This window comes from Nyctereutes procyonoides, unplaced genomic scaffold (genome assembly GCF_905146905.1).
Source record: "Nyctereutes procyonoides isolate TBG_1078 unplaced genomic scaffold, NYPRO_anot_genome, whole genome shotgun sequence".
Classification (NCBI taxonomy): domain Eukaryota; kingdom Metazoa; phylum Chordata; class Mammalia; order Carnivora; family Canidae; genus Nyctereutes; species Nyctereutes procyonoides.
The window spans coordinates 22,640,647-22,665,146 of record NW_026575043.1 but is presented as its reverse complement, the minus strand read 5'-3'; the positions used below and the strand labels follow the sequence as shown (position 1 = coordinate 22,665,146).

The 24,500-nt window shown below is 50.4% G+C and overlaps 1 protein-coding gene across 2 annotated transcripts in view; it reads right to left on the bottom strand.

Annotated features, from left to right (window-relative positions):
- SLC22A23 (solute carrier family 22 member 23) overlaps positions 1 to 24,500 on the bottom strand; it is a 161,569-nt gene that overhangs the window by 125,592 nt on the left and 11,477 nt on the right. Inside the window, exon 2 of one of the 2 annotated variants that reach the window (XM_055322295.1) lies at positions 1,977 to 2,080. The exons of the other annotated variant lie outside the window; for it this stretch is intronic. Within the exon in view, the coding sequence (XP_055178270.1) occupies positions 1,977 to 2,080 (104 nt within the window). The remainder of the gene's footprint in view (positions 1 to 1,976; positions 2,081 to 24,500) is intronic. 2 annotated transcript variants of the gene reach the window in all.

Below are 24,500 nucleotides of genomic sequence, written 5' to 3'. Positions count from 1 at the left end.
TTAAGCCATTACAGACTGATCCATTCACCAAAGGCCAGATTTACTTTCCTGATTGTGTCTCTGAATAAGGACCCTAAAAACCTCACCCAAGTCTGCCTTTTTTTTTTTTTTTAAGAACGAAGTGACATGGATTATATGATTATATCCTCACAACCTATTCCAGTGTAGAATACTGGGAAACCAAAGTCCTCGTGGTTAAAGTATTGGGATTCCAGTATATTTCAGATTAGTGTAGTTTACTCTGAAAACCTATATAAGCTCAAGCACTTCGTTAAAAAAAAACCCTTCACTCTCCCTACTTCCTCACTTCACTCCCTGGCTCCCTGCCAAAAAAAAAAACCAAAACAAAACAAAACAAAAAACAAAAAAAACCCAAAAACCTCAAGGGGGCCCTGGTATAGGTTTTCAGGGGTCACTGACAGCTTCTCCATCACTGTTCCCAGGGAATGTGTCCTTAAGAAGAAGCATTTACAAAGGATGATTAAGCAAATTCTGAACACGCAGGAAATCACTTACGCATGAATACAAAGCAACTCGCAAAGAGATGTTTGCTTTCGGGAAGAAATTTCCAGAACTTGAAAGTGGTTTCAGAACCCCTCTGGGCCCCCCTGCCTGCCGCCCCCAGGCTCTTGCCGGAGTGCCTCGACCAGCTTTGTCAGCTAACCAGGGGCCAGGGGGGGCAACGCAGAGCAAAGCCACAGATGGAAGGAGTTTGCTCCATATCACTCTTGGCTCTTATGACATTGGGTCAAGATGTTCTTATTCACAAAAAGTTTCCTTAAAGATAAAAGAACACCAAGGTGTGTGTGGGGGGGGGGCGGGCAACTACCCCACACACCTCTCAACTTGGCAGCCCTGGTACTAGAAAACCACGTCCACACTGGGGCACTGGGCTCCCTGCTCAGATGTGAGCTGTGACCTTGTGACCACAGGGCCCCTTGAATAAAAGTGCTGAGGCGCAGTCACTCGTGAGGAGGCAGGCTCTGGAGCCACCGGGCTTGGGTTCAAATGTGGACTCGCCAACGTAAAGCTGAGTCAACTTGGGGATTTTACTTAGACATCTGGGCTTCTGCTTTTCCACCGTAAACAGATACTAAACAGTACCTACCTAACGGGGTGCTGGGAGGATGGGGCATGCTGATGTGGGGCAATGGTCAGCACGGTGCTTGGCAACCACAGTCCATCAGTGTGAGTTAGGGGCTGATATCGTTGCCATCATGATTATTATTACTTTGATTCTCTCCAGGGCCTCTCTCCGTCTTTCTAACCTTGTGGCTTTATCATGAACCACACACTTCGCTCCAGGAAGCGAAGGACTAGGAACTCCTTACCCACCCACGTCTGAACACCCGCGTCTTCATTCTCCCCTCTGGCCACCACCCATCCTCTGCCTGCAGTAAGCATCCGCTATTCAAATGCTGCCCACTTGCCAAGGTCTAGCTCCCCACGGACCCTGCAGAGGCATCTCCTGGCCAAGCCAGCTATGGGACTGTGCCTCTCTGAAATCTGTGGGGTTCTGAGATGCCCATCGGCACAGCCCTACCCGTTCAGGTCGTGTGGGTAGGATCCCTAGCTCCTCCTCTTCCTGATTTTGGATGCATCTCGTACCTCTACCTCCTGGGGCCCAGCCCACAGAGCCCTGAACCTCTGCCCTCCAGCTCTTCCCGATTAAACAACAAACACCAGGAGCAGATGGGACTGTAGGTCACGTGCAGGTTTTGCTAGATTCTAGCAGCTGGAACATTGCAATGAGTTTAAATTCTCACTTCAAATATTCTGTTATTCTGTCATCTGCACTGGCCAATCCTTTTAGTTCTGAATTGTCCAGGTGACAGCTTCGGCCCTCTGTGCCAGCACCAACACCAGGGCTGAGAAAAGACTCGGTAACAGTAAGCTAACACTGACCACTCTTCTGCAGCCAGCAAAGGTTTGCTGTGGCTTCCAAAGGTTCGTGCACTGGGCACGTTGGTACTCACCAGTCGGCAATGCATCCAGTTATTAGGTAGCCAAAGATTAATCCAACCAGTAAGGAGAACTTAGCGATATGGACCTTCCAGGCATTATCACACACAAGATCCCACTAGAGGGGGCAAATAGAAAATAAATCAGAGAGAAACATATACAGATGCCAGTTGTAGTTAATCACAAGGATAATACAGTCACTACTGTAAGGTGCAGGACGCCGTCTGTGGCACCAAGTCACACACACCATTAAGATTCCCTTCAGTGTGTTTGGAAATCCAACAACGAGAGAGAGAATTTGCCCACAAAAGGCAGCATAACGTTGTAGTCTGGGACAGTTTTATAAAAGTCTGAGGGAGTAGCCCAGGAAATGTGGGGGCGTGTGTCCCTCTGCACCAGCCACCACGGGGACCATAAGGAGGCCGGGCGGTCCTCATCGCCGGCACCCTGTCTCCCGCCCGCGGAGCTGTCACACACCCGCAGAAGGGAAGGCCCCGCCAACTTCTCAAACAGGGCACCATGACACGAGGCAATTCAAAGCAACCTCTGTGTTTGCATCCCCAAGACCTCCCCCACGCTTCGTAAGTAGTTTTAAAAATAGAGCTAATAGTTAATGTCGAAATATCACCTAATAAAGCATTATTTTTTCCCCCTTGGAAATATCCCTTCCGTGTCCCCCATTCCGTTCCAAAGGAACCTGCTCCACCTGGAGGGGAAGCCAATCGATTAGTAAATACAACACTGAGACTCTTTTTACAATTCCGTTTTATTATTCAATAAAAAAAAAATAAAACATGTCTCCAAATTTCTTTGTCCTTTTGCAGAAGCAGGAGACAAACCCACATTTGTTCCCTGGAAGCGATGTGTGTCCAAGTGGAAGACATGTGAGGAGGTGGCGCTCAAGTCTACACGCAGCTTCTATGTGGGCTTCAGGAGCAAACCGGCAGGGCCTCGGCTGGTGATGCCATGAAGACTGCACCCCCCCACCCCACGTCGCCCTGCTGGATGCCCTCCTTCTGGCCGAAAGAAGTGGCTAAAGAACCTCAGGTCAGTGGAGGTGGAGAGACGCACCAGGAGGTAGGGGAGTTGGAAATGTTAGAAGTTCTGGAAGCAGAAGCGGGATTTGTTGGGATGAAACCTGATCTTAGCTTTGTCTTACTCACTATGTCCCCCTGCGCCCTTGTCTGCCCATCTTGGGACCCACAGTAGAATGCAAGGGGGTCCTTACAAGGCATTGAAGCTCTGGTCCTGCCCCATTTCCAAACTTCTGGTCAGGGTGATGGAGTCCCCCACCCTGGGAAGGGGTGCCCTTAGCTGTGTGTGGGTCTCCACTTCATGGGCTTTGGGAAACGCCAGGCTTCCGCACCTGCCGTTGGGGACTGAAGTGCCTGGCCTGGGCGCAGCAGGAAGGCAGCCGCCTGTCCCACTGCTCCCTGGACTCCTCGGGACACACATTTGCTCACTGATGCCCCCAAGGCACGTTTGACTTTCCAGATTCCAGAGACTTGGGGAAATGACTCCTCTACTGATCTGCTTCCAGAGTGATGTCCAATGCCAGGCTCAGGAAGAAAGGGAAGCACAGACCCCACGGGGCCTGGTCAACAATGGGCGGTTTGGGTTTGGTTCTTGTCAAGATCATGTGTTTGAACGGGCGCTGCCGGTTGCACAGATCTCATCGTTAAGAATTCAGAGACAGGAGCTCTTTAGGAGGTGAACGTCCCCCTGGGTCCATTCCAGTGGTTCTCAAAATGTGCTCTAGTGGCCAGCAGCCTCAGCATCACCTGGGAACAGGTCGGAAATACAAATTCTTGGGCTGCGTCCCAGACCCGCTGGAGTGAATGTAATTTGCAAGCCTTCTAGGCCATTCTGAGGCCTGCTCAAGTCTGAGAACCAGTGGCCAGCCCTGTCCCGTCGTTTCCCTCTCATTTTGAAGACGATGAATGAGCTTTGCAGTCCTGGGCTGGGGTTCAACCAACCCACCAAGAGTCGGGTGTGGCCAGATGCTGCACGAAGCATGCACTACAGGCCTGTCCGTTATTTTGTACTGCAGAGGCAGGACTGAAAAACCAGACTGTACGTGCGCTTTTGGAGGCAAGTCTGGAAAACCAACATCCATGTATATATTGTTTTCTAGGAGTAAATATATTTTTAATAATAAAAAAATACCACCCTGCAAGGTGCAGCCCGGCTTCAGAAATGCAGGTCCTGCTTTCTCGTGTGAGTTACAGCATCATAACTAACTGCATGTGCAATATTCTGCTTCCCCTGCCAGGTTCATACATTCTGAAGCCATTTCTGAATCAATTTCTCTCCTCTCTGCCCAGCCCAGGACCCTGCCCACAAAGTAATCAGTTCCAAGAGTAAGAGCTATGTCTCTAAGCGCATCTGGCTAATCTGAAGAAGAGGTGCTGACAACACCAACACCTGTAATCATTAGTACCCCAATCACATCACACGGTCCCGCGCCTCCGCCTGGCACATTCTTGGCAGGAGAGTGACCTGGTCCCCTGGCTGCTGCCGAGGAGGAGGGCACCAGCTGCTGGCTCCGTGGCCGCCACCCTCTCTTGTCTCCACCCAGACTTCCCATTGATGAGTTTATTTGAGGTTAAGAGATGCAAAAGAGCACATTATGCTTAGATTCAATGGCCAGGAGACAAAAGAGATTTTAATAAAAGCATTCAGGGAGACGGGGGAAATGCTGATGCTGCTGTGAACTCAGCCACGTGAGCGATAACCATACCTGACCTTGGGCAGCCACGGCTCAATTTAGTTGCTACCTCATAAGACGTCCTGCGGTCACCTCAATGCACAACTTCTATCAATTAACAATGCTGAGCACTGGGTGTTATGCTATATGTTGGCAAATTGAACTCCAATAAAAAAAAATTAACAATGCTGAGAAAACAGATGAGAGAGACAGACAGCACTGTTCCCACGGCTGGTGAGGAAAGGAAGCTGGGCCAGAAGTATCTGCGGGCACTGTTGTCCTCAGCCGGCGGGGAGGGTTGCCCAGGACGGGGCAGCCAGTGGGGGCTCCAGCGTCTCAATCAGGCACAAGAAGAGAAAACATCTCCGACTCAACAAGCTAACAAACTAACTCTAGACTCCGCAAGATAAGGTTCCTCGTGCCTGGGGATCTGTCTGTAACACCACCCTTGGTGTTACACCCAAGGTACACATTGTACACCCTCAACGTGCCTTGAGGCACATTCTAGAAGCTGGGGAGAGTGGGGCCAGAGCAATCCACTGTGATGACATCCCTCTGACTTCCACTTCGTGTATTGATCAAAAATGAACTGGGAAGACAAAATATGTGCAGACATGGTAATATCTCCAAAAGAATTTCAGAAGTATGAGGAAGCCTTGAGATCACCCTCGCTCTTGAAATTTGTTCCCGCCACTCTTGATAAGATACAGGTACTGGTCATTTTGCTAAGCAAGACTGAGAGACTTAAAAAAAATCTAAAGTGTACAAAACCGGGACACCACGCCTGCCTCTCCACCCTTTGCACACCATTAAATCAATCATCAAGTCCAGAGGGTTCTCCCTTTCAAACATATCCTGCACCTGTCCCCATACTCCATCTTGACTACAGGCGATCTGACTTATCTGGACACGCCAGGGAGGCACTCATCGTCCTGGTGCATGTTCCACAGGGTGAGCTGGAAGGCTAAAAACAAACCACTTCCGGACTCCCTTCCAGCTAAGGATTTGAATGTGACTTAGGTTCCATCAATCAGTTGCACCGCCCAAAATAACTTGTAGTACACAAGCTAGATCTTAGTTTTGGGGATGACTTGAATCAGTGTTCAGTGAGGAATACACGGGACATCCACTTTGCTGTTCGGAGCTGGCAGTGGTTGGTCTGGAGGAGGCTCAGGTGTGATCTTGAACCAGCAGTTGGACGGTGACGTCCTGACTCCCTAGCTTCCTTCCTGTGACCAGGCCCCCTGGGCAGGCTAGTTCTAGGGAGTTGTTTTAGGAAATCTTCTGGAGGCCCAGCCTACAGCTCCTCCTGCACTTCAGGGAATACTGTTTCCCCATATTCAATCCCTGTCTCCTTAAACACTTAGTTTCTGTTATCTGCAAGTTAAACCCTAGTTTCTGATGAAACTTCCTTGGGATCGAGTTTGCAGGGTAAGAACAGGATGTAGGCCACGCCACCATCCTCTCTTCCAGAACTAATACAAGCATCTCTGTGCATTAACTCTGGCTTCCCTCAAATCCATTCCCCACAGAACAATGAAAACAATCCTCTAATTAAACATGTTAACACTTCATCAGCAGGTTTAACACAACCACAAAAGTGCTAAAGTCATGGCCCCATTTCATAATCTTAGGCTTGCTTTCTTTGCCATTGTCCCAAGACCAGCGACATTCTATGGTGAGGCCACGTGACACTTGCTAGCCATGACTAAATGGTGAGACAGATGACCCTAAAAAGTGGTCTCAATTTTAGCTGCACATGTTGTTTCCAAAAAAAAGCCAGAAGTTATGGAAAATCTGGCAGACTTTTTTTTTTTACCTATACATTTCAAGGATAAGCTAAAAGAAATAAAATTTACCTTATTTTCTAAGGAATGATCTAACTGCTTGACTTGCCAGAGTAGAGAAATACTCCTCAAGGAAACTAATGAAATTTCCAAAGAAGATGCAAAATAAATGGGACATAAGGAAAACAATCTCATTTTCAGTAACAAATCCTATGATAAAGCAAATGTGAAACAGGAACATAACAATATCGGAAGAAAACAGATAACTTATCCAATTTTGACGCAGAGATAAAATCCCTAAAGATAAGAACTAAGGGGAGAAACAGTTTACCTCTATTTAATGACTATTCATTTAAATTATTATTTAAAATATGTGAATTTTGCTTAAACTATTTATTTAACTTATTGTTTAAGACTTCCATGCATTAGGGACGCGTCAGTGGCACAGTCGGTGAAGTGTCTAACTCAATTCTACTAATGAAAATCAAAGCACAATATTGTGTTTTCCAAAAAAAAAAAAAAGTTTTTTTTCCTAAATTGGCCAAAGATGTAGGAGACCCACAGAGGCACAAATCCGTACTGGGAGTGTAAACTAGACACTGTGTTTCTGGAAGGCAATTTAACAATACACATCACATTACTTCAAACAGTGTACACTCTATCCCAACAATTCCCTTTCTTGGAACTTTCCCCAAGGACATTATCAGAGATGCCCCACAGAGATCCCAGTGCCAATGATGTTCACTGGTTGTTAACTTATAAGAATAAAAAGCAGGAATTTGACTAAATGTGTAGTGATACTGTACAGCCATTAAAATTTTTGCTTTTGATATCACAATGAAATATTACTCCACTATAAAAAAGAATGAGCTCTTGCCATTTGTGACAACAGAGATGGACCTAGAGGATCTCATATCAAGTGAAATAAGTCAGACCAAAGAAAGACAAATACCATATAATTTCACTTATATGTGGAATCTAAATACAAAACAGATGAATGAACAAATAGACACATGCAAAAACAGACCCATAAGTACAGAGAACAAAGTGGTGGTTGCCAGAGGGGATGTGGGTAGGGGGATGGGTAAAATTAGGGAACAGAGGTACAGACCTCCAGGTAGACAATAAATAAGTCACGTAAATGAAAAGTACAGCATAAGGAACAGAGCCAATAATATCATAATAATGGTGTATGATGATGGTAACTTTACTCATGGTGATGAGCACTGAGTAATGTACAGACTTGCTGAATCACCACGTTGCACTCTGAAGCCAATATAACCCTGTATGTCAACTATACTTCAATTAAAACAAAATTTGCCTTTGGAAATTAATGACTGAGAAAAACGCTCATGATGTTAATGGCATGAGAAAACCTCAGAATTAAAAAACCGCCAGTGAATAGAAGAGACATTTAGGTACACAGGGGAAATTATTAGAAAGTATTCCAAACTCTTCAAAGTGATCATTTCTGGAGGGTTGAATTAAAACTGAGTTTTATTTTTACTTATTTATTTTTTAAAGAGAGGTATTTTTCTTTTTAATTAATTTATTTGACAGAGAGAGAGAGCGTGCGAGAGAGAGACGAGGGAGGCAGATGGAGAGGGAAAGAGAGAATCTCAAGCAGACTCCCCACTAAACGAGGAGTCTGATGTGGGGCTCGAGCTCATGACCTTGAGATCATGACCTGAACCAAAAGCAAGAGTCAGCCACTAACCGACAGAGCTACCCAGGCACCCCAAGACTGGAGTTTTATCTTTTGATTTCATATTTTTCTGGACTTTTTCAAATTTTCTACAATTGACCTATGTATCTTATAATGAGAGAAAAGATATGGGTAAATATGCTGTAAACTCCCACGGTGAAAAGTGGAACTGGTGGTAGTGAGGGTAAGACAAAAATCATTAAAGATTAAAATTAACACCCAAAAAACCTTGCCACCTTTTCAGGAATATGCATTTTAACACAACCTAAGAACTGAAGCCTTAGAGGAAGCTTGTTTGGAACCTGACTTGAAGCAAACCAGATCTTCAGACCCTGAAGTTTACTTATGTTAACGCTCATTGACTAAAGCAAAAAACATTTCTTAGAAATGGGAAAAAAAGAAAAGTTCCCCCCAAGTGTCATCTCTTGTAGTGGAGATCCCCCTTTGAGCTGACTCTGTTGGAAATCACATGCTTTCACCAATCCTCCCATCAGGCCTCTGTTCTAAACCTGAGGACAGTCATTTGAGATAAAAGGAAACATTTCTGCTCAGCACTGCAAAGGGGATAATGCCACTTAAAATTTCAGAAGCTTAAACAAACCTCCTGAGTTATAGGAATTAGAGAAATATAGGGTGAGCATTCATCTGCCACAGTCGCTCCCTGCAAGGTGGCATTTCAGCGGCCTCTCATGAACCACTGTCTTCTCTACCACGGACTGGCCATCTCCACGTTTCTTCACTGGAAACCACAAACACACATGCACACGCACACACACATCCACTCGCAAGATTAGCAGGGATGGACAGAAGAAAACAGCCCGCGTGATCTAGACTGATAAAGCACAGCAGCTACAATGAGCTTTTCCATGTTTAGGCAGCCTAGGCCATCCTGTGTTTTTAAACATAAATATTTTTTAATCTAGCAGTACGTGGATTTTTTTTTTCCTAAGAGATTCCAGCAAAATTCAAGATACACTGCATGTTTTGAAAACCCCGAACTGCTCTCTGCTTTTTGCCTCTAAGCTCATCCTCCAATTTTAGGAGATTCACTGTCAACAGTAGCCAACACCACTGCCAATTAAAGCTGGCATCCTTGCAAACTTCCTTAAATGACATAATGGATGCCCTTGCCAGGTACTCTGGGAGAATTTTTTTTTTTTAAGTTTTCTCTGTTTTTCATTAATTGCTGCTCAAATTGCTCTTCAACTTTTTCTTCACTTTCATTCCGAAAAACCAAATGTGGCCTGTGAAAGGAAACAGTTGCGCTGAAAATCAATTGCAAGCCCGTTCATGCTAGAGGTGAGGCGCACTTTGCCTTGAAATCCCGCATTTCCAAGTATTTGCAAGAAACTCAAACCACAGCACTGAAGTTGCTTACACTTCTTAAACTTGACATAGTCCCATTTCTGACTAATACAGTAATTTAGACTCATTTTATCTTTCATGCGGTGATGTCAGTCTTGTTTATTTGCTTTTTCTAATGACACCTGTTACTGCTGGCTGCCCTTTGGCTGTCACCTTCCCTGGAAGAGAAACAAAAGCTGCAATGCTTCAGCTGTTGATACTGGGGACTTCCCCAATTCTTCCTGAATTCAACTATTTTTAAAGGGCTAGAAATATAAAATCTCCGTCGAAGAGGATTTTAAAAGGAACCAGAAAAAGAACCACCCGAACAGGCCCTTTGTAACTGACGTAGCATCATCTACGGGAGACATGCTTTCTCCTTGACTTTTTCTTAAGGGAAATAAAGATATGTATTCTAAGAGGAGGTTTACATGATTGAGTGTTCTTATTCATTTGGTATAATGCCCCCTATGGCATTTGGGGAAACTGAATATATCCCATAAGGCGGCAAAGATCATAAATAAGTAATGTCCTTCTATCATCCAAAACCATGGAGAGTCTTTCCAAATTCTGCAATGCATATTCTACTAATGGCCCTCACCAACTACCTCTAAAAAGGGAAATTAAGAGTAAGCCCTACAAATTAAAGAGGCCTGTTGCAAAACCAGGAAGAAAGGAAGGCCGGAAGGAAGGAAAGAAGGCAGGCCCCCACAGTCCTAAGCATTAAACCGGAGGAACTATTAATGCCCCGAGTGAAATCAACACGGGCTTCTAGCTCACTAATTATACTAAGTAACTGGAAAACTTGGACTTGCAAAATTAAGAAGTTGCCTCCTATGTTACTAGAGGGTATCTTTTGGTGTGACATAATGCATGAGCAAAACTGGAGTGTAACATTAACATTGAAAATAGCGCCACTAATTCCGGAAGGAGCCAAGCATGGGAAACTTTGCACCATGGGACCAGGGAAGCTTTGGAATGAGAAGAATTTGATGACCAGGTGATCAATCACGGGAGAGTTCCGAGGCAGAAGGAAAACCATCTTTCACTGGCTGAGAACAAACGCCTCGATCCCTTCCCCCTGCCTGGTGGGCTATGCTCTGACTTGACACAGCCCCCTGAAGTTCCCTTTATGAGCCAAGTTGCCCCCACCCCCGATTCACATACCTGCCCCACCTGCTTGCCAACCCTTGCCGTGATCCGGCCACACCAAAGCCCCCTCCAGCCCCTAAAAAGCCTCATGCTCTTTGCCTGCATTGCTCTTCTGCACCTGCCCCACAATATCCACATATACCCCAATTTTTCTGGCTCAATGCCTATTCCAAGGACAAGACTCATTCCAACCCAAGTCATTTAACATTGTAGATCACCTGTGGGTCATATTACACTGACTCCCTGTACGGCTTGCGTTTTTTTCCTTTCAATGAGCATATATTACCTCTGTAAACAATGAAGAGGCAAAAGGGTACAAAGTCACAAAGATTCAAATGAACACATTTCCATATCTCTATCAAGTTTAATAAACTCAACGGAGAGAGTCTTCTTCCTAAATGGGGTCTGGTACCCCTCCTCTGTACTCCTATGGCATCCTGGATCATGATAAAGACCCAGAACATGGATCACAATACCTTGTAATTGCCTATTGTTTATAAGTTTCTCTTCGCTGGCTTGGGGGGGGGGTGGTCTGCAAACTACAGCCTGCAGGCCCAATATGACCAGACCACCTGTTTTGTAAATAAAGTTTTATTGGAACACAGCCACACTCATTCATTTACATATTGCCTTTGGCTGCTCTGGCACTACCACTGCTTGTGTAGAGTTGAGTAGTTACAACAGGGACCATATGGCCTGCAAAGCTTAAAGTATTTATTACTTGGCCCTTCATAGTTAAAGCTTGCAAACCCTGGAACTAGACTGTAAGTCCCTGGAAGAAAGGGGCCCTAGTCCCCAAGCTCATGTGGCAGGAGGTACAAAGGTATATCTTGTGTAGGAGCTCCCACTCCCAGAAGTCGAAACATTCCTTGTGTTTGCTTGTGCTCGCTGTGCCATGCACCTACTTTTTTCCCCCTGTGATTATTTCTTTGACTATAACTTAAATAATTAATACATAATTATTATACAAAATTTACGTAGGCAATATTGTTTTAAATGTTTCCACTATTAGCGATTTTCCTCCAGGGAGAGAGATCATTCTAGTTTTATTATAAAAACCAACAGAATAGTGGGTATGTGAGAAATCTGTTTAAAACAACGAATAGTTCTCTTAATAGAACTAATCTATTATATGAATTCAGCATTGTTTTAAGAAGAAAGGAACTAACATTTGTTAAGTACCTGCCATGGTCTAGCATTCTGCTAGCTGCTCTGACTAGACTCTCACATTCAGGCATCAAAGTGATTCTATCACCCGTGTGCCCATTTTACAGACGAAGAAACCAAGGCCAAGAGAGGTGAAGCAACTAGTCAAAGGTCAAGCAGCTCTCCCATAGGAGATTACAAATCCTCGTCTGATGAAAACTCGCATTCTTTCCCTCCATAAACTTAAAGAAATGGCTCTGGTTCGTGCAAATAAAAACAATCCCCAGGTTTCTATTACATTGCCATGGGTTACACAGCATTCGTCTTGCCGGGGCTACACCACTTGCCGTATGGAAGCACGGTACCATAGCGGAAGTAGGACAGGCTTTGGTGTTATTCTGTCATTACGGTGACTAAACAAAAATAACCTGTAAGGAGCCTGTGAATAGCAGGTGTTTCATAAACGGCAGCAGTTAAAAATAAAAATATCCCGGTGTCTTTATTTTTCTTAGGAAATGTTAGCACCAAAATGCTAGGAAAAGCCAAGGTCAACATCTTAACTGAGACCAAATCTTGTCCTTCCTGTCACAGTCATCTGTTTTCATAATATATGAATCAGAGGAGTTGAGAAGCTAACCCGGCCTTTCCCCTGTTTCAACACTGCTCTCACCATCTGAGCGGATATGAACGTTAGGTGAAAAGGTCTCTTCAAACAAGGGTGTTTTTGCTTCGTCCAACTCCGACTGGAAGGCAGGACAGCTGTGAATCCACATGATCGCCTTTCCCATGTCCAGCTACCTCATACAGGTCGGGGCCGCACCTGCCCCATGCCCTGGCCCAGCCTACTGAACCCACAAATGGTCTGACGAGAGGAAAGTGCGACTTTTTTGAATTTTTACCAATCTGACCTTTGTCTTCCCAGCGATCGGGCAGGGCTGCCGGCCACCATCCTCCCTGAGGAAGAGCATCAGAGGAAGAGCCTTGGAGGGAGGTTGAGACTTAGGACCCAACGGCGGGGCTGAGCCCAGGCCCCGAATGGGCCTGCCAGCAGCTGACAGCCCAGATTCCGGTCAGGGGCACCTGAGGTGAGATTCCAGTTTTGCCCTCTGACATTCGTGGGACCCTGGGTAGGTCCTTTCACCTCTTGGGGCCTGGGCTGCAGTGTCTGTGATGTGGGCGTCACAAGACCTGTAACGTAGCCTCCTTAGGAACCAGACTCCTACAAAGAGCGGGCCTCGTGCAGTAACGGGCACAAGGTGGTCGTCACTCGTTAATTTTGCCTGTCATTCCGGAAGCTCCTTGGAGGCCCCCTCTGTTAGCGAGTAACATCTGAACATGGGCGAAATCAAGCAGCTACTTTCTCAAGGGGCTCCGATATTTTGCGTCTGCTTATCCTGCAGCCTCTCCCCACCCGATCCGCACGAAGGGGTGTCAGTCCCATCTGCATAGGCGGCACCTGCACACGAAGTAGGAGTGGCCGGTGTAGAAGCTGCCCCCAGGGGGCGGGCAGGGCCCCCAGGGGATGGGTGCAGGGGGGCACGTGGGTGCAGGGGGCACCAGGCCTCAGGGCGCGGTGCCCTTCACTTTGACCTCGTCAGCGGCGCAGCAACACCACTCCGGTTCCCAGACCCCACGATCATTTATTAGATACACTGTTCCTCTGACCAAAGGTGTGGGGGGCAGATAGCAGACGATGCTATCCTACCCAAAACAGCGTTTACATTTTTTTCCCCCTTGAACTATTAATCTGCTAAAACCACTGTGCCGAACTGGCAACATGACAGCACAGTGTGACTGTGCAGTTTGTCTCCTCAGCTGCCCGGAGCCTGGCGGGGAGCACGAGCATGCAGATAGAGCCCAGGGGGACCAGCGGGGACGGGCAGCCAGCAAGGGGTCCCTCGCCTTCCACTGTGGGGGCCTCGGATACCCCGGGCAGGCGGTTCTCCAAGCTCCGGCCTCAAACAAAACTCCAAAGCATCCTCAAGTCCAAGCCGGGCTCACCTCCTGGGGGGTCCTGCTCCCCACCGTGGATCAATTCTCCCCAGGACACCTGGCACAAGCCCACGTGGGCCTGGCCACGTGTGTGGGAGAGGGAAACGAAGAGCGTGCTAGACAGTCTGAACCTCAGCAGGAGGAGAAAGAGGACACCGGCGCCCTTCCAAGCCAAGGTAGCTGCACCGTGACCCGGCTGTGCGAAGTGACCAGTGGCGCCCCAGTGTGGCTTTGCTGGATGTCCTCAGCCCTCTTCCCTCTTCCCACCGCCGCGAGGTCACAATTATGCAAGATTGAAGGCTGGCGGCAGGCCTGGGATGGCCAGCTGCGGAGAGGTCACCATCCTGCTGCTAATGGACTAGAATGACAGGACCTAGGAGCTTGTCATGAGAGGCCCCTTCCAGTGACCACAATAAGCAGCTGTTCTGCTTCTGGGGACCCTGTGGTCTTTGTGCGATAGCACTGACCACTGGGTAGTTGCAGTGTCATGAACGTGGCCTTGCTTACCTGAAGCCGGGGCACCTGAACTCCATCCCACCCCTACGGTGTGCTCTGAAAAGGCACGACTCCGACAACCGAAATTAATATCCTCTGCAAACTGCTGACGCAACAGAGCTGCCTTTACAAAGCTTGTCACACGTCAACCAAGTCCACTTATTAGGTGTGCCTCCTTCTTCCTCTCTCCACGGCAAATAGGAAGAAAAAGATGCCAGGGTGAATGGTTCGTAAGTGAAACCCTGCCCCTGGACTGTGCTCCCCTGTGTAACTGCATCTTTGAAGCACAGTCACCTCTGAGTCAGCAGCTGAAGCATCTTCTGGAGGCAGCGTGCCTCAAAGGGCACCAGCAGGTGTTCGTTTCCCGAAGGGACGGCCAAATAATGTGACATCCAGCTAAACAAGGTAAAGCGGGGGTCTCATTTGCAGGAGGTCTCAGAGCCTTGACTCTGGTAACACGCTTCATGAATTCTGCGGAGGGGGGATCCGAAGGTGGCACTTCCCCGACTTATCTGACTTGGGAAACCTTCTTGTCCTTTAGAGGGTATATTTTTGGATTGTTGGATATCATAGATGTTGCATTGTCTATTTTGTTTGCCCTTCATGACCTACTATCTCATCGCAATGCAAATCACAACACGTGACAATTCTAGGATTTTTAAGGCTGGAGTGAGACGGTCCTGTCACCCCTGGCAATCCACACGAGGGGAGGCAGGGTGCTAGCCGGGGGGAATCAAGGACATTGAAAGTAAGCACGGGGAGGGGCGCCTGGGTGGCTCAGTCAGTTAAGCACCTGCCTTCGGCTCAGGTCATGATCTCAGGGTCCTGGGATCGAGTCCCCCATATGGCTCCCTGCTCTGCAGGGAGTCGGCTTCTCCCTCTGCCTCTCTGCACTCCCCATCATGCTCTGTGTCTCTCAAATAAATAAGTAAATTTTTTTTAGAGAAAATAAAAATGATAACTATTTTCCTCTGTCTTTGCAAGAGATTATAAAGGCTAATTGGTAACAGATGGACAAACATTAAACACTCTTAGGAAACGATAGGCAAAAGGTCAACCACAACAAGAGGCACTCAGCTGTGTAAAAATTCAGCCTCCTCGAAAAGCAGTGTGACTGCCCCGCACATCTCTGCCTTTCTTGCAGGAGGCCGCTTCAGCAGCAGCCCAGGTCAGCAGCACTTATGTACTCAAGGAAACTACGGACGCTCCCTCGTCCTTTACAAAGGAGTCTATGTTCCCCAAAGGAGCAGCGTTTCAGTCGGGCAAGATGCAAAAGTTCTGGAGAAGTGTGGTGGCAATGGCTGCACAATGACGTGAACGATGCCGCTGACCTATATACTTGAACGTGGTTAAAATGCTAATTTTTATTTTACGTATATTTTAACAGGATTTTTAAAAACTTTTTTTTTTTTTTAATGAATCTTCGAGTCTTAGCTTGAGCCTCTGAGCTATATTCCAGTTCTATCAATGACAAACCCAAGATGTGCAACGGGGGAAACGGGCTCATCACTCAGACACAGATGGCACTACCACTTTATTTATTATTATTTATTTATTTATTTATTTATTTATTTAATTATTTTTTTTTTGGCACTACCACTTTCAAGAGAACCCCAAATTAAGGTCTTAGGAAGTAACGGTGCCCTCTCTTCCTTCCTGCGTATTCTCAGTCCTATGGGTAATAATCGCAAGAAAATCTGCAAGGTCCAGACCCCCGGCATGGCATCCTCTTGCCACCAGAGTGACCAAACCTCATAGCAAGACAGACGTTCTCCTCAAACATGCCTGTGAGTGGAAGAGTGGAAAGGAAAGTCCCTCTCAAGAAAGGAAGCATGACTGTACCTTCCTATGTCATATAGTCACCCGCGCCCCTCAACCTTTGCCTTCAGCTCACGGGACATTCAAGGCAGGTGACCCCAAGTGCTTGGGTCCCATCCTCACACAAGTTGGTTTTCCTTCTCCTTTCGAGCCTTGGCCCCACGGCCGGCGGCTGGCCCAGGCCCACAGGGAGCTCCTCGGCAGGTCACAGAGGGTGGCACGGCCTCAGTAGTTAATGACTCTTTATTACTCATCTACCGAGTGCCACACCCCAGGGAAATAACAGGGTGTGACCCCGGGGTCCCGGGATGGAGTCATGCGTTGGGCTCCCTGCATGGGGCCTGCTTCTCCCTTGGCCTGTGTCTCTCTCTCCCTCTCTGTGTCTCTCAGGAATAAATACATAAAATCTTAAAAAAAAAAAAAAAGTGTGGATGAGCCCCAAGAGGAGGAGGACTAGCCCCAGCAGTCATTTACCCCGTGGCGTGACCGGCGCTCCCGTGCCCGCTACAGAGCGGGGCAGTTTGGCAGGTAGCAAGAGGGGGGCCCGGGGCGAGGCAAGAGGCCCCTCACGGCGAGACAGCAGGTGGCCCTGCCCCGGAGGCTGCTGGCTGTCTGGACGCTGGCTCGAGGCAGTGCAGGTCCCCGTGGGCCGCCGGGCCGCCCGGCCCCTGGGCTGCAGTGCGGGCCCCATGCGGGAGTGGCCACGAGGCCCATGGGCGGGAGATGCGCTGAAGGCCCACACGAGGCGGCCTCTCCGCCCGGCGACTCGGTGCCCGGAGGGTCCCCCCCAGCCTGGCACTTGGCCCAGGGGAAAGGCAGCGCCAGCTCTCCACCTGCCCCCCCGGCCCCCCTCGGGCCCCCGCACAGCCCCCCGAGGAGGCCTGGGGCCCGCATGGTGCCGCAGCGCTCCTGCCTCACGGTCCCGGGGAGATGGGGGGGTCGGAGCCCGTGAGTGAGCCCACATTTAAAATCACGTCTTACAAATGTCTCTTTTCACATCGCAGGACCGCGGGCCTGCACTCCTCTGCGCGACAGTGCGGGTGCGAAGGGCTGCCACCTCTGCTTGGGCTCCTGGTCCCCGCACAGCCGCGCCACGGGGCCCCACGGTCGCCTCACCTGCCTGCTCAAGCAAATGCGGTGCGCGTGGGTGACACGGGTGTGCGAGCGCCGCCGGGCGTCCTGACCACGTGCCGACCGCTTCGCGAACACAGAGGACATGAAGACCCTGTGAACCCGCCACACTGTCGTGTGTTTAAGCGCGGGGGTGTCTGCCTACAGGTCCTGGCTTCCCGGAAGGTGCAGACAGCGGCGACCACTGGGGGGACTCCATTCTCCTGCTCGCATTCCCTCCGGCCACCGAGAACCCCCCCCCCTTTGATCCGAGGAAGGGAACCGACAGGATTCTGTGGGAGGGGATCCCCTTGGCTGAGGTCCCCACACACCAGGCCTGGCTTTGCCCCGAGGTCCTCTGACCCTGCAGCGACCTGCCCTCACGGGCCTTACAGGGCTTCCCTCCCTGCACACGGACGGGAAGGGGGTGGTGGCAAGGTCCCCTCCAGCAGGAGGTGGCCCCGAAACAGCCAGGGAGCCCCGGCTGCTCAGAAGGGCTGTGTGTATCACAGGGGACAGGACGACACCACAGCCGACCTTTGAACAGCGCGAGGGTCGTGGGGTACTGACCACGCCCCTCCCCATGCAGCCGAAAACCCTCGCCTCGCCTCTAACTCCCCCCAGCCCTACTGCTGACAGCCGGCTGCTGACCAGAAGCTTGGGGATTAGACGGCCGATGAAGCGTCCTTCGCAAACGCGCCGTGAACCGCATTCTTATAATTCAGCAAGCCAGGGGAACGGAGCGCGGGGGAAATCATAAGGAAAATACAGCTACTGTTCTGTATTTTTTTTTTTTTTAGATTTTATGTATTTATTCATGAGAGACAGAGAGGGAGGCAGAGACACAGGCAGAGGGAGAAGCAGGCTCCATGCAGGGAGCCCGATGTGGGCCTCGATCCCGGGACCCCGGGGTCATGCCCTGGGCCAAAGGCAGAGGCTCAACTGCTGAGCCACCCGGGCGCCCCACTGTTCTGTATTTCTTGAAAAACCCTCCACATACAAGGAGACCCTTGTAGCTCAAAGCTCTGTTGCTCACGGGTCAGCCGTGCGTCACAAGAGCCGGGAACTCGCCCTTTGGGTGACAGGACAGCAGCTGGCTGGCCACATCACTCCCTGGCCTGGCCTCGCCCCGCCTGCCCTGACTCCTGGGCTGTCACCCTCCCCCCCCCCCCGTTCATTCCTAGGGCCTCCTTCTCCACCCGGGGAGTGAGTCTCCAGATCCCTGGTGGCCCAGCTCTCAAGGGCCAGGGAAACCGTCCTGAGGTCCCCACCCCACAGAGAACCTCCACCCGGGTTCCCTGTCACTCCAGCGTCTACCCCTAAAAAGAAAAGACAAAGGAGGACACTTACCTCGATGATAAACCAGATTTCTCACTAGCTGCTCTGATTCTGTCAATCGACTTTCCAACATGAGAGCTGCAAGGTAGTGAGGACCGGAAGGGACGTACAGAATTCGGGTCACGGTGCCCACGGCATCCCCATGTGACAGCACAGACGGGGGGGCCACGCACGGGGTTTGCCAACAGGCGAGGCGAGAAGCAGAGGGTCTCTGCTGGGCCGCGGAGGGGACAGCTGCGGGTTCTCACCACACAACCCAGTGTGACTGGTGTCCCTATGCTCAGAGGTGGCGCTGGAGCAAGGGGCAGACACAGTGGCCTGCGCACCGCGTGGCTCCGCTTCTGCGATGCCCTACGCTTGGCTCAGCTCGACTCCGCTGTGGGCCCGTGAAGCAGCAGCGGCCCGTGGGGGCCTCCGCCGGGCTGGAGGCCACGCTCTCCATCTCCCCCCACCCCGGGGGCTCATGGGTGGAACAGGGGCGAAAGCCGCCAGACACTGAAAATCTGTGCCTTTGACCGGCATGTGAATTACACTCCTATTTCCCAAAATCTGGGCAATTGTCTTAAATGGGTCCCCAAAGACGAGACCGCAATACCCACCCGACTGCAGCCTCCCGGCTTCTCCCTCCCTGGCGGCTCTGGGAGGCGGCGGCAAAGGGCAAGGGGCTGCAGGTGCGTCGACCGCTCGCTGCCAGATTAGCTCCAAGAGCTGGATTAACCGCAAGGAGAGGAGGCATCCGTTTGTACTTTCCCTCTGTCCCCGCAGGTCCCCAGGCCGGGCACTCGGGGAACAGAGGGCGCACGATTCTCACAGTTGCTTTTTCAAGGCCTGTGGTTCTTAACAAGCGCGGTTACGGGTTGTCCATCTGTCCCAAACAAGAGCGTGATTTTAACCGTATCAAAAGCAAGCAAATCCAGAGCCCTACCCTGGGCGTCCGCTGCTCCCTGGAGCCCCAGGCCTAGAGGCACCCCAGGAAGGAGCCGCGGAGCCCACCCCGCTCACACAGGCTGTGGGCCCGGGCAGGAGCTGGCCCGCAGATGCTCCGGGACCCAAGGCCGCCCCTGCCACTTGGCCTACCGGGGCTGCTTAGCCACGTGCTCCTAGCCTCCCTGGACCCAAGTTCCTTACGAGTAAGCGGGAGCCAGGCCCACTTCTCAGGAGGGCTACTGTCAGGACTCCGTGGTGACACGTGAAAGACCCCCGGCCCAGGAAACCTGCCCTGGCCTCCCTACCCCCACACTGAGAGGTGCTCCACAGGCACTTCCACCCTGTTTGCAGCCACCCCTTCTCTGTACCTGCCCCCTTGTCCCCACTGGGGTCCCAACAGCACACATAACACGGATGGAAAGCCCTCTTCTTGCAAAACTGACGGGACAGACAACATCACCGTGTTCAGTGATTCGAACCTGCTTCCTCCTCCCGGAAAGGACTCTGTTGTGGGTTGAATTGTGGCCCCTGCCCGCCACCAGCGAGTTCTGGTGAAGGCCTACCCCCGGTGTCACAGAACCTGACCTTATTTGGGGACACGGTCTTCACAGAGTTAAGTTAAAATGACACCATTAAAGTGTGGCTCCAACCCAGTGTGACTGGTGTCCCTACGCAAGGGGGCAATTTGGACATGGAGATGCACATGGTGGAAGGACGACCTGAAGGCGGGCAGCCACGGGGAGAAGGCCACGTGAAGGTGGAAGATCGGGGGTGAGGCGTCGTTGAGCCAAGAACACCAAAGTGTGCGGCGACCACCAGAAGCCAGGAGAGGCCTGGCACAGATTGTCCCCCAGCCCCGGGAATGAACCGATGCCACCGACACCTTGATTTCACAGCCCCTGGATGCTTCGTGTGGCCCCTGCCTTCGCTGATACTCCAGTGGGCCTGGCTCCTCCTTCTCCAGCGCACCTGCCTGGGTCTCCAGGACCAGCTGCCACCATCCCCTCTCCTTCCCCAGCGCAGCCAGCCTTGTCTTCTGAAAATGTGGCACCGAGGCGCTGGAAGATGCGCATAGACACTGGAGCCGGGGTGATGACCCCCCAGTTCTCGCTAACGCGTCCCTGGCCGAGCTCCCTCGTGGCTCCACCTCAGGGTCCTCCCCTGGCAGATGCGGCGCACGGGCCGCTCCACTGGCTTGTTTCACAGGGAAATGAGAGGCCTGCTCACAGCAGCCAGTGCACGGCGGGGGGAGGAAGGACACCGCCGTGGCCCTGCTCAAAGTCCTTCCATGCCCTCCATCTCCTGCCCAAGTCCAGACTGCTCTGCAGAGAGCGACGGGCCGTGTGGTCATTTACACGCCTCTTCCCGCCAGCGCCATTCTCTGCAGAATGGAACTGCGTGGGTAGCCTCCTCCCATGTGACTCGGGGTGAGTGGCCCATCCGAGGGCACAGATGGCATCCCCCGTTGAGGAGTGCTGGTTCCGGGGGCGGGTATGCGGTGACGGAGGGCAGACGACAGAGAAGGATTCAGGCACCGTGCTCAATGCTCGAGGAGAAGGCTGCTGTTCCCTCTTTTCCAAGTCATGGCGGGGTGGTGAGGCATCAAATCAGCTGCCACCAGGGGAAGCCACCTCGCCACTACCAGGAGCTTAGCATTGCATCCCCTCAAAATACATCTGTTGAAGTCCTAACCCCCTGGTTTCTCAGGACGTAGCTGTATTTGGAGAAAGGGCTTGTACTGTGGTTTAAGTTAAAATGAGGTCACTGACCAGCGTCCTTATAAGAAGAGATTAGGACACAGACACATGCAGGGGACGGCCCGTGTGAGGACACAGAGGGAAGGCCATCTGCAAGCCGAAGACAGAGGCCTTCGAACGAACCAACCTGCCAACACCCTGGTCTCGGACTCCTGGCCTCCGGGACCATGAAGAATAAATTCTGTTGTTGAAGCCACTCGGTCTGTGGTACAGACTCCTCTAGCATTAGACCGCACAAGGCCTGGAAGCATGCAGTGGAGCCTCTCCTATCTCTGGACTTCTAGAAACATCACAGGTGTTTCTCTGTATGTGTTTTAAGCCCGTCTGATCTGAGGTTTTCCGCGATGCACAGCAGGCAGCACCCTAACGACCCCGCCAAGCTTCCAAGGCCTCGCCAATACTGTACGTGTCCCCTCCCAACGGAAGAGCAGTGCTCCCTCCCCGTCCTTCCACGGGACGCGCATTCTGGTTATTCCCCACTCATTCACGCCCTCGTCTTCGCCATTCTTTTGCTTCATGCTCCCCTGCGCGCAGACCACTCCCCTGCTGCCCACCTCTGCCCACGGGGACGGCTGCTCTTCAAGGCACGACTCGCAGGCTCCTGCCCCCAGAGCTTGGACATCACACACGACTCCGGGCTTTCCTTGTGTAGTATTTTCCCTGCATCTGCTTTGCACTGTACGAGATTAGGCCACTGTATAGACTCCTGTAGACTCACACGCATCACTCAAGAAGAGGTGACCGCGCGTCACTGCCTCCCCACAAGAAAGGAGAAAATGCCTTTTGCAGATTTTGCAGTGTGATACACTATGAGGCTCTAAATTCCCCGGTAACCTTCTTGCCTGTTCAAGGTCATTTCCGTTTCCCCCAAAATTGCTTTTGGAGATGAGATTCATAATGGAGGTCACGGTTTTCCCTTTCACCATCTCTCCCGTTAAGTCGCTTATCTGAGACTCTGTCGAAAAAGAACTAGAATCATAAATGGGGAAGAATCCGACGGCAGATGAGAAATGAATTACAGAGTGAAACCACCGCTTCTACTTAAACCACAACTCAAACGTGTTATCAGCAGATACACAAAACCAAAAATAAAACAAAAACAAACCCCAAACACCCTCCTCGCCTAGATGATACGCAGATTTCAAAAAGCTGCTTCTTATGGGACTTCCCAGCAAAAGACTAAACATAAAACTTCTATTAAAATGCAATAATAAAAGCCCCTGAGGACTTCAGAATGTGACTGTAGTTGGAGATGGGAGCTTTACGGAGGTAATTAACTTAAAATGAGGTCATTGGGATTGGCCTTAATCCAACAGGACTGGTGTCCTTGTAAAAAGACACTAAAACACAGACGCACACAGAGGGAAGTCCATGGAAGGTCACAGGGAGAAGACAGCATGCAAAAGCCAAGGAGAGAGGCCTCAGAAGGAACCAGCCCTGCCTACACTTGATCTCAGACTTCCAGCCTTTGGGATTGAAAGGAACTAAATGTCTGTTAGTTAAGCCCCACCACCACCACCACCCCGTCTGTGGTACTTGTTATGCAGCCTGAGCTGACTGAGACTCTGGGGAACCATCTGAAGGGAGTGGGTGGTGGAAAGGATTCCCAAAGGAGAAGAGCAGCCAGTGGGAGAGAAAAATCAGGACAAGCAGCCTTCCCCCATCATAAGGAGGGAGCGTCAAGGACTGAAAAGTCACTGGCCATACCATGAAGAGGCTGATGGAGATCACCAAAGCAGGCTGCTAGCTGACCCTCCATCTGTGCCAGAGACCATGAGGGCCAGCGGGCAAGGCAGGGATGCTGGACAAAGCCAGCACTTTCCAAGAGCACCAATCCCTATGATGTGGCCACACCTGTGATGGGGGCTTGGTGAGGGTTCTTCACAGAGGCCCAAACCAGTATGTGTGCTACAGGGGTAGCATGTGGCAGCCAGACAGAGGCCAGGAGGGCACGGTGACACACAGACCCACCCTAGGCCTGGGCATACTTCTGCCCTGGGTCTCTACTGTCTCTCTCCACAACCGCAGATAACTGTCTACTGGGGGAAAAAATCAAACAAATCCCCAAGGACTGATTCTGGGGGCCTGTGCGCTTGGGCCCCATGTTCTGCTGCACGTGTCCCCCAGCCCTGGCCCTGCACTACTCTCTTCCTAGCCTTTGTCAGCTCCTCTGCAGATGAGGCCCTTTCTATCTTTCAAGACCCCAGCCCGCCTTCAGGGCCCAACTAAACTTCCACAGTACCCGCTCTCCCTGCTACGATGGGCATTTCCAGGGCTAAGCACATATCTTGAGGGCTTTCTTGGGCATGCTCACCTCTGCATCACACACCCTCAGCTCCCGGCCCTCACATACTTGTCCCAGTTGGTCCCATGCTGGGCCTAGAATCCTCCATATACCAAGTGTCTTGGCTCCACCAGGAGCTCCTGTTCCAGGGCAGAGACCATCTTCTGCCCATCTGTGTCACCCACCTAAGGCAGAGCAGGCCTGCCTACAGAGCAGATGTTCTGGCCGAAGGACCAGGGCCAGGCACCATACAAGTGGCTGCAGAAATCACCTCTAAAAGCGGGGAGAGGAGGGACGAAGAGGTTGTATGTAACTGTCTTCCAAAAATAGGACAATACCTATGTGCATAGCAATGTTATTTCCAAGAGCCAAAAGGTGGAAGCAACCCAAGAGTCCATCAGTAGATGAAAGGATAAACAAAACGTGGTCTATATATACAATGGAGTATTGTTCAGCCTTCAGAAGGAAGGAAATTCTGGCACATGCTACAGCGCAGACGAACGCTGAGAACGTTACGCTAAGTAAAATCAGCCAATCGCAAAAGAACAAGTACTATAATGGTTCCACTTATGTGAGGTCCCTGGACTGGTCTGATCCAGAGACAGAGAGTGGAGTGAGTGGTGGTTGGCAGGAGCCGGGGGAGAGGAGGGCACTTAGTGGTGAATGCAGGAAGAGTTTCAGTTTGGAAAGATGACAAAGTCCCGGAGATGGATGATGGTGATGGTTGTACACACTGTGACTGTACTTAAAACCATTCAACTGTACACTTAAACATGGTTAAAATGCCAAGTTTTATGTTACGTGTATTTTACCACAATTAAAAAAAAACTTTTAAAAAAGTAGGACAGAAACTTTGTGTTCACTGCAAACGCTCATGTATATTCATTGGCGAACCGTGGAGTTCCTCAGTATGTAACAATCAAGGGTGCCCAATTTGTAAAGCATCTTTTAAACACACAGAAAAAAAGCAGCTTTT